The sequence below is a fragment of the Mustela nivalis genome, assembly GCF_964662115.1.
Source record: "Mustela nivalis genome assembly, chromosome: 7".
Taxonomy (NCBI): Eukaryota; Metazoa; Chordata; class Mammalia; order Carnivora; family Mustelidae; genus Mustela; species Mustela nivalis.
Window position 1 is genome coordinate 86,221,350 of NC_139026.1, and position 10,148 is coordinate 86,231,497.

The following is a 10,148-nucleotide window of genomic DNA, read 5'->3' on the forward strand; positions in this document are numbered from 1 at the left end:
ATCTAGACATACATATCCACAGTTATCTTGATCTCACTTACACCAGGGAGGGCTTTACACTTCAACTCTCACAACTTAATCCATCACTTAACCCTTTCCATGAGGGCTCCCTTAATTGCTCAGTTTACTTCTTATCTTGAAACAAAACAAAAATCCCATATAATCCCTACTACACTCATCCCCAGAAAACAGCCCCTAGAAAATCTAGCTTGTACACTTTGCACTTTGCATGCTCTCTTCAATGACCCTGCACACAGATACACATAGACACAAAAAGACACAGTCAAGAGGAGAGGGGTCTGTTCAAGGAGATAAAGTTTTTTTCTTCTGTGCGGGCCTGGGTTCCTTGGGGGGTATAAGTCCATCTCTTAGCATTGTAGTGTGATCTCTCAGCTAGATATATGTATGAGAAGGATGAAGGGAGTTGGAAAAAGAGGGTGAAAAGTTCTTATTTCTATTTTTCAGTAGGGGATAGTAAGAGGTGTGGATGTATATTTGGATGATCAGGGTAAGTGTGATGGACCCACACAGGAATGAGGTCTGCCCCTCAGCTTTCATTTGGATAAAAAAAAGGGGGGGCTCTGGGGCTCACTATATCTTTCCTGTTTCCTCATTACCCTCTAACCCAGTGTTCACCAGTGTGTTTCGTGAAGTCACCAGTTCTGTGGGATATGAGACAGAAAGGACGCTGAGGTCAAACACATTTAGGAAACACTGCGTTAGAAGTGTTTAACAATTCTCTGTACACGTAAGTTCTTAGAGCCTTCAATATACCAATATGGTCTTCCTCTCTATATACAGAAAGGATAGAATAGTTACAGTACACAAAGGTGTTACTCAAATATTTAACTGGTATGGCATAGGTTCCAACCACTTAGAATGGACCACAGCAATAAAGTGCTGATTCTCAAGTGGTACCCTTGATAATGGGCTAGGGCTGAATATCAGCCCATGCAGTAAGCACTGTTTCCTCAAAGTTTTGCCCAAAGAACTCCATTTTATGTGCTATCTCACAGAACTGGTGAGAAATGTCTGGCCAATGTTAGAACCTCCTCTTTCTAGGGATGGAGCCAGGGATCATGATTCTGGCCACTGGGGTGCAGGAGAGGGGCAGTTCTGGCAGAGTCTCCTGGTAGCACAAGCTGCTGATAGATGTGACCACAGCTGCAGCAGAAACAGATTTCAAAAGACAGATGTCCCTCTGTCCCAGCTGCTCCGGGGACTCTGTCCCTGGTGGGTCAGCAGGTGCCTGTCCAGGTGATGTTTACGGCCAAAGCTCTTTTCACAGCGAGGGCACTGGAAGGGCTTCTCCCCAGTATGGGTCAGCCAGTGTCTTACCAGATGGTGCCGTCGGCCAAAGCTCTTCCCACACTCAGTGCACACATGGCACTTTGGCACTGGTGGGGCACGCTGCCGTTTCCTGGCCCCTGGGCTCTCTCCAACCTCTTGACCCTTGCAGGATTTGCCTTCCATATGCACTCTCTGGTGGCTGGCCAGATGGGAGTTGCATCGGAAATTCTTGCCACACTCTGAGCACCTGCTGGGCTTGTCATGTAGGTGGGTTTTCTGGTGCCGGATCAGGTGGTGTCTTCGCCCGAAGCTCTTTTCACACTTGAGGCAGCTGTAGGGCCGCTCCCCAGTGTGTGTTTGCTGGTGCCTGGCAAGGTGGGAGCCCCACACAAACTGTTTCCCACACTGGGGGCATGTGTGCGGTCTTAAAAGGGAATCCATCTCTGTGCTACATAGAAGGTTTGAGAAGCTATCTTCCTGAAGAAAAGGTGGGCCCAGGAGCATTCCTCTGGAGCTCCTGGGCATGGAATCCCAGCTCTCATCCTGTTCTGGGTTCCATAGAACAGTATCTTCAGACACACTAGATAACATTCGGGGAGGTTCTGCTTCTAGTTCAGGGGTATCGCCCTCGTGCTCACTTCCATCTCCTGTGGAGAAGGGAAAATACCAACCCCAAGAGGGGAGTCACAAGAGAGTATTCTGGGAGCCAAGTCACAGGTAAGGTTGTCTGACTCTTGTTAGGGCCTCAACCTCACCCCACAAAGGCTGGGAGAACAGACTCTAATGTTGTACAAGACAGTGCAAGAGGTGTAGAAGTTAAAAACCTAGGCTTAGGAGGCAGATTTCCCAATTTTGAACCTCAGCTTTCCCACTTAACTTCTGTAAGCCTTCATTTCCTCTTCTGTAAAATGGGAGTAATTGTAAGACAGATGTTATAAAATAGATAGCATAATACCTGCACATTGTGAGCACTTAGTAAATGGTCTATGCTATTGTTGTTATTTATTTATTACAATTCCTTCCATCTTCCTGCCTAAGCATAGATGGAGAGAGTTAAGAAATGTGCTGCAATCCTTACTGGATGAGTGATCACCTGTCAGCAATACTAGAGACACTCTGGAAAGCATCTCCACAATGGTGGGAGGTTGAACAATAACATCAACAATAACAACAACAACAACTAACATTTATTGAGTGCTTATTATGTGCCTGGTACTGTTCTACTCTGTTAACATATTTAAGTCTCACAATAATTTACTGGTGAGGAAACCAAATGGGTTAATTACTCTTCCAAGGTCCCCAGGTGTGGTCCTGGATTCAAGTCCACAGTTTGGTTCTACATCCTGCCTTCTAAACCTTTCTGTTACACTCTCTTGCCTTTGGAGAAAAAGATCTGTACACTTTTTGACCCTGTAACTCACTGAGCAGAGAAGGGATTAGATGGGCACATAATGTTAACACTCCAAGAGGGCTGAAAGCAGCTGCTGAAAGTCTATTCTAGATGCTTACCTGTGTATGTGACCCTCAGGATGTCCCTCTCCTCCAAGTCCTGGGGGTCAGGGACCCATTGTTCTTCCCCTCCTTCTAGCTGAGAAAGCATGTCCAGTTTGGGAATTGGAAATCCTGCCCATGGAGAAGGAAAACAGAGATGTCAATGAGTTCAACTGTAATTCTCTATTTCTGAAAAGAAGCTGTTTCCTGGATTACTCCTTGGAACTGAAGATAAAAGAAGGCCAGATACAGGCCTTTCTCATGTCCCCAATTCTGTTAAATCCCTCTTATTTCTTTTAGATAATCATATTCTCTTCTCTAGTGTGTCTGTTCCCTTCCACTCAAATTTCAAATACTTCCAGCCCAACTGTCCTTAACTTCACTTAATTAGCCCTACCACAGCTTCCTACCCCCACTCCCATCTTATCCTAGATGGCTTGCTGAGTTTCCAAGGACTCAGTTCTATCACTTAAATGTTCTTCTCTCTGCTTTGTAAGAACCTCCCAATTCCCAACCAAGAAGAGCCTAAAGTTCTCTTCTCCACAATTCAGCATTATTTTGCTACTGTTTTTAAGAAATGACACCTCATTTCCATTCTCTTTGGATTAGCCTTAATGCTCCTTCTCTGATGAAAGTTTAGATTTCCAGCCAAGAACCCTAGGTAGAAACTATCTGATAGCTCTGCAGCAGATGGTTTGATCCTCCCAGTGTATAATCTTTTAAAAGTGGCTAGCGGAGATCATGCTTACTTAGAGAGACCACTATGCCACAGTTTTCTTGCATGACATATTCTCCATAAAAGTCTGTCTGAGAAGGGTCCAGGCTCCGCCACTCCTCCTGAGAGAAGCACAATGACACATCCTTGATGGTCACCAGGCCCTGAAAAAAAATGTAGCATCATCTGTTAGTAAGTGTTCCTTAAGGAAAATGTGATCCTAGTATAAAAGGCTGAAGTACTAGAGGAGAGGGTATGAGAACATCTAGAGAAAGAATTTACCAGAGGTCCCTGGGAAAGGCATATAGTTTTGGTGAAAGATAGATAAGCAGAGGGGCAAAAGTATGGTCAATGAGTGAGTGAAGATAATGTCTCTTGATGAGTTTCCCACTAGGACCATGGGAAGTTGGAAGTACGATGAACTCATTGCTTCCTCTGTTTAACTACAGGTATCTGCCCAGTCTTTCTCACTTGCCTTATTCTTTTAATTGCAGAAATTGAGTACTAGCCTCTCCTTTAACCACTTGACCTTTCCTCTTCTATTATCACAAAATGATATAGACAAAACATTCTTTCTTGCCATCTGCCCATCGTGCCTCACCCTTACCTTTTGAGACAGCATGTGTAGTGGGTAGGAGCCCAATTCTTGAGCCAAATGACTCCTAACTCTGCCATTATTAGCAGTCTGTCCTTACACGAGTGTCTTAATCTCTTCCTACCCTATTTTCTCATCTGTAAAATGGGCATAATTGGGTTTCCCTCAGGGTTGATTGGGTTAATATACCTAAAACATTCAGAGAACCGCAAGCATGTAAGCACTTTGAGAGTGTAGCTGTAGCTACTACTACCATTTTGTTTTTTTCCATGGGTCTCCCATTGCCTGCTGAATCTAAACCTATTTTCTCTCTCTGGCTCTGCCCCATCTTTCTATCTTCTCTTCTTTTCCATAAATGCCCCATTATCCACCCAGTCTTGCCTACTTTATGCTCTTCCAAGCTTCCTTCAGATCCTCTTTTCCTAATCTTTCCAGATTTTTTTCTTAAGGGACATTAATAAATTGTTCTTAAAATCCCTCTAGGGATGGGACAGCCACCCATTAAAAATGACCTCTAGGAATTCCCCTCTTCTTGTCATGCCACTTATTTTTTTCAAGGATATTATAAGCACCCAGAAAGGGAAAGAATCTGTTTAGTTTTAAGATAAAGATACCATTAGTAAACATGTGAGATAACAAATCAATAGGATGATGCCGAGGCTACAGAAAGGCAGCAGTGATGAGACCCTGGGAGAGGCCAAAGGAAACAGACAGCCCACCTGTGATCCTGCCGCAAGAAGTGCAGCTGCCATCTCCCAATCTCCGGTGCTCCCCTCCTGGGGAATGGCAGGAACCCAGGGAGCTGACTGAGCTGGAAAGAAGAAAGAGGAACCACTAGAAATGCACCATCCACCCTTTCCCAATGAAAGCCTGGGCCCCATGTTAGAGGAGCTGAACGGTCACATTTTCCTATATCTATGCCCATTGGTAAAACTCAAATGCACACACATAATGGAAGAGACCTTCACTCAAAATGTTCTGCAAGGGTATTAGGTGGTTTTTAGTAAAGCTTATATGTCAGCCATCTCTACTAGACTAGCTGTGATTTGAATTGATATTATTTGAATAAAATTTTCACCTAGTAAAGTGCACGCTACTGGGTGTGTTCTCAACAGTAATCGGAGTTGTCACTTCCTTTGTCTCCCACATTCAATACCACTAACCATGCACTTGTAGCATGTGGAGGGAGTGATCATGCAAGAAATGGGAGAAGCCCAGTTTTATGGTTTACAGTATCCAGGAGCTCCTTATATTCCTATGACCAAGGCCCAGGAAGTCGGAAATAATGGACTAGTCCTGGTACTGGTTACAGTACTCAAACACACATACACCGTCTAGGCTCTCACCCTTCTCCTGAAGGGACTGTGGTTCCTCTTCAAGGTCACAGCACAGGTGTTCCAGTGGCCCTGGTGCTATTCTCCATGGCCCCTCTTCTTGGCTTCCCCTTTCCACCTGAGGCTCTGCTCCATCCAGCTGGACATTCATTGACTCCCATCCTGTCCCCAGGACTGCTGTCTGTTCTGAGAGCATTTTTGCTGCAAACCCAAATTGTGACCTGGAACAAATTCATTATCAGCTGCACCCATTAAAAATGGAAAGGGGTGATATTCCTAGGGAGTTATGGAGAACAGCCTCAGGGATAAAAAGATAAAACTGGGTAAGAGGAGCTTGATGGCAGATGAACTTTAAAAGTTTGGTGTGCTCCAATCAACTAAGCCTGGGCCAAGCTTCCTAAGGGAACTCAGAAGTGAGCAGGTGCTAAACAGCAAAGTCACTAATAGTTATTTTGGGGACTACACTGCAGAAACAGAATATCTCTGATGGCTGGACGAACTTCATTTGGAAAAAAAAAAAAAAAGAACAATCCTGGAAAAGCTATTCATTTAATTTCAACCACTGAAAATACAATAAACTAAGCAATCTGGACACATGTAGGATGTGATGTGCCCTGACTTACACTCAACAAAAATGGATATAATCACATATAAGAATATCTGCCACAAATCCCGTTCTCATCAATTAGTTCAAAATGAAATAATTACTGAACGTAGAAGATCCAGTCAAAGGTGTGTGTCTGTGTGTGTGTGTGTGTGTGTGTGTAAGGAGTACACCCCTCCTTTATAAGACTGAACCAAATGACACCTCACTTAAGTCTCAACAAAGAGAAATAACCTATCACTTTGATGCAGAAAATGAGAACTGGTAAGAAATGTGGTAGAAAGACCAATAACTCAGAAAGCAGGTGTAAAAATCCAAAGAAACCCTAACAGGAGAAATTGTTGGTCAGTGAGGAGTTGATGTCTAATTGAGAAAAGTAATAAAAGAACAGAAAGGGTTTGAACCAGACTGGATAAAGGAGATATAGTTGATGCTAACATGATCTCAGTGTGTGAATTAACAATCCTGTGAGTTGAGAGACAGGAAAGAACTATTCAGGTCTCATTAGAAAAATACACTCAGTTTTAAAGAAAGGAATGAAGAAGCCAGAATATGTTTCATCAGAAGAAACAAAAGTGGAGAAAGGGATGGGAAATATGGCCATTGGGGAAGTTAAAAACAATAGACATAGTTTTCTCCTCTCTAGGAAAAAAAGCTGATTAATGATGCTACCAAGAAAGAGAAATGGTTTATAGCTCTGTATAGATCTAATCTCTTGATTGCAAGAGAAGAGATTTAGATGAGATAAAGATTTTTTTTACAGATTTTATTTATTTGAGAGAAAGAGAGGGAGGGGGGGAGAGAGAGAGAGGGCATGAACAGGAGGAGGGGCAGGCGGAGAAGCTAAGCAGGGGCTCTAACCGAGGACCCTGGGATCATGACCTGAGCTTAAGGCAGACACTTAACCAACTGAGCCACCCAGGCACCTCTAGATTAAAAAAAAAAAAAAAAAAGTCTTATTATTCCTGTAGTGCACAGGACCAGGTTGTGGACTTTTCTCTAAAAACCTTAGGAGTCAGAACCGGTCTCATGTGTTGTGACAAGGGCTTCCCTGACTTCTCCCAGAGAAACAATCTGTGAGACTGCATGGAGTCCTTTCTGCTTGGCAACATTGTTGTGTGTGTGTGTGTGTGTGTGTGTGAGAGAGAGAGAGAGAGAGAGAGTGATTATTATTATTAAAGTACTCAAGAAATCAGAGCCAGTGAAAGGCTTCCCAAAACAGGTCAGAACCTTGGTTAACTATCCTGGCTCACTCATATTCATTCAGTAACATTTGCAAGAACCTAGAAGCCCTGGACAGGTAATGACAGATGTCAAGTTGTTTATTTTCTTGCCTATTTGTCTTTGACAGAAGAGGTAGGTGGCAACCCTAAGACCAATGCACAGGAAGGGAACAAATTACCCTTTCATCTCAGAAGTCCAAAGAAGTCTCAGGGCCTCATGGGAGCATCCTGGACTGATTCCCGGCTTAGGAGGTTTCCTTTTTAGAGACTTCTCATGAGAAAGGAAAATTCCCAATAAAGTAATAAAGGGAAACTTCCATTTTAGCTCTCTCTTCTGAATTCCAGCCCCTGTGTTTGCCATATTTTTAACATATAAGGCACCAATTCCCTCTTTTCACTGAAGATCTTTTTTGCTTCTCAAGCGCCCTTTGAACATCCTCCCTCAGGGTTTACCTACATCTAATACCTGGACACCTGTCTCAAACTCATTTCTCCATTTCCCCAGCAGCACAGTCCCTTGATGGGAAGCCTGTTTCTGCAGAGCGTACTGGGCTAGCTGTGAGCCTCTCCAGAGCACGGACAGAAAACCTGTGGAAGGGCTGGCAAAAACCTCAGCAACAAGGGGGTGGGTACTTATACTCACACTGCATTTCCTAAGATGTTCACTCTCTCAGAGTCAGCACCTGGACAGTTAAGGGTGTCAGCCCTAACCAGGTTTTTCCTAGCTCCAGGATGTTCCCAGGCCTACTGGAGTCTGGGTTCTAAGGCTTCCATTTCCCACTTTTCCCCACATATCGGAGTGTCAGGGCACCTGCTGAAAGAAGTTTTTGCAGCGGGCGCTGTTGGACAGGGAAGGAGGGTGTAGCAAAAAGAGCAGCCCAAGGGCACAGGCGCGAGTCGCGCTCCGTCAGGCAACCCTGCCCTCTGCCCCGGGTGGGGCATGGGCGGGACGGGCGCCCGCTCCGGAGTAAGGTTGCCGCTCCCCTTCTTCTTGTCACAGTGCCCCGGAGAGGGTCAAATTTCAGAGAATCCGAGAGAGGCAGAGCCGGGGCAGGGGAAGTGAGGTCAGAAAACAGGTTTCCCGTGAACGGGGGCAAGAGCAAGTCAAGAGAAAGGAGCCACGGGGTAACCTGTGCGCGAGTGACAGCGGCGGGAAGCCGCGGGGCCTGACAGCGACGCCGGGGACCGGGAAGCCAGGGCGAGGGGCGGGCACAGAATGTCAGTGGGGCCGACCCCCGGTTAAGGCAGCGACCCGGAGGCCGCGTCGATCCTCCTCCCACCCCATGGGTGACTGGGCCCCCACCCGCCGCCCCGGGCAGCCTGGCGTCCCTCCCTCCAGCCGCGACTCTCAGCGGCCCGGCTCCACTCACCCCGGTCCGCTTGGCCTGCGGCCCGTGCCTCCCTCCTGGGCGCCGCCTGCCCCTCCCCTCCGCCCTCGGCTTCGTCGGAGCCGGCGGCCGCGGAGCCAGCGACGGGCGGAGACGGCGGACGGGCGGGCGCGGGCGGGGCGGGCACAGGAAATCCCCGCCCGCTTCCGGGGCTCGGCGGCAGCAGCGGCGGCGGCGTGGGGGAGGGGGCGTGGGCGGGCCGCGGCCCCCACGCCCCCCGCGCCCCTGCCCGCCGAGCCCCGGATCTGGGCGCCCGCCCGCGGAGGAACCCTGCGGGCCCAGGCCTCCGGGTCCCGCCTCCGGAGGCCGCCCGCCGGCGCCCACTCCTGCTCCTTGACTGACATTTTCGGTCCCGGCCACTCGGCCTCCCATGGGGTTCTTTGCACACGGGATCATTAATTATCCCGACATTTAATAACCGCTGGTTATATGCCGGACAGTCGCTGTGAGAGCGAATTCTCAGGCAACAGTCTGGAATTCCTCAAAGAGCTTGACTGACTGCTACGTTTCCAGATAGCAGGGATAGGGGGTTGAGGAGCCTTGAGGACGAGCCACCCGTTCCGCTCGAGGGATAGTCAGGTTGACCTCCCTGAGACGGTGCTGTCTGAAGTAGGCCTTGTGGCCCCGTGGTCCGGTTTGCGGGAGCCACTAGCCAACATGTGGCTGCTCAGTGCTCGCCGTGTGGCTAGTCCAAACAGAGATGTGTTGTAACACAAACACCGGGTCTAGAAGACTGATTAACAAAAATTGTCAAAGAGCTAATAAGCCTATTTGGCATATATAGCGTTAAATACATTATTAAAACTAATTTCACCTACTTCTTTTCACTTTTTAAATATGGGTACTGAAATTATTAAATTATAGATGTGGCTTCCATTATTTTTCTATTGATAGAGCTACCTCGAGCGAAGCATTAAGATGAATTTGAAAAAAAGATGAGCAGGGACTACAAAACAGAAGAAACCATGATACCATTAGAATCTGTTTAGAATCTACAAATCACATTATTTCATTATCACAACAATTTTGTAAAATTGTATAGATTTAAAAAGTAAATGACTCACTTAAGGTCATAGGTGACAATCATTCCTTTAATAAAAAATTATTTTTTTGCTATGTGCTAGGCACTGTAACTATATGCTGGCAGTCAGAGATCCCAAAGGAATTGTCTGTGGATTCAAGGACTCAGTCTTTGGAAACACAAGTCAACAAATATTTGCAATCAAATGTAAGAGACATTAAAATGGAGGAATATACTCTGCGCTGCTAGGAACAAAGAAATAAATATGTATGGGAGGGAAGTCAGAGAATGCCTCACAGAAGTCTTGAGGCGGAGGAAAGTGGAGAGAGCTCCATAGAGCTCCTTAATGAGAAAGAAGAGAATGTGCTAGACATAAGGTTGGGAAAGGGAATAGAGTATATTCTAGAACCGATAATAAGACATGGGGGGGAGTGGTACAGCCAGGATTTATATCTCAGGTCCTGGAACTAAGTCTAGGGGTTCTTTT

At 46.3% G+C, this 10,148-nt stretch overlaps 1 protein-coding gene across 2 annotated transcripts; it reads right to left on the reverse strand.

Annotated features, from left to right (window-relative positions):
* Positions 1–488: 488 nt before the first annotated feature.
* Positions 489–8,830, reverse strand: ZNF641 (zinc finger protein 641). Of its 2 annotated transcripts, XM_082741089.1 has the most exons (6): positions 8,623–8,823; positions 5,438–5,646; positions 4,811–4,902; positions 3,531–3,660; positions 2,800–2,913; positions 489–1,937 (listed from the first exon to the last, which is right to left on the reverse strand). In XM_082741089.1, the coding sequence occupies exons 2-6, from the start codon at positions 5,619–5,621 to the stop codon at positions 1,183–1,185; spliced, it is 1,275 nt and encodes a 424-aa protein (XP_082597215.1). In that variant the 5' UTR covers positions 5,622–5,646; positions 8,623–8,823; the 3' UTR covers positions 489–1,182. The 2 variants fall into 2 exon arrangements, with proteins under 2 accessions (XP_082597215.1, XP_082597216.1); XM_082741090.1 differs by lacking the exon at positions 5,438–5,646 and having other exon boundaries at positions 8,623–8,830.
* Between the last annotated feature and the right edge of the window lie 1,318 nt (positions 8,831–10,148).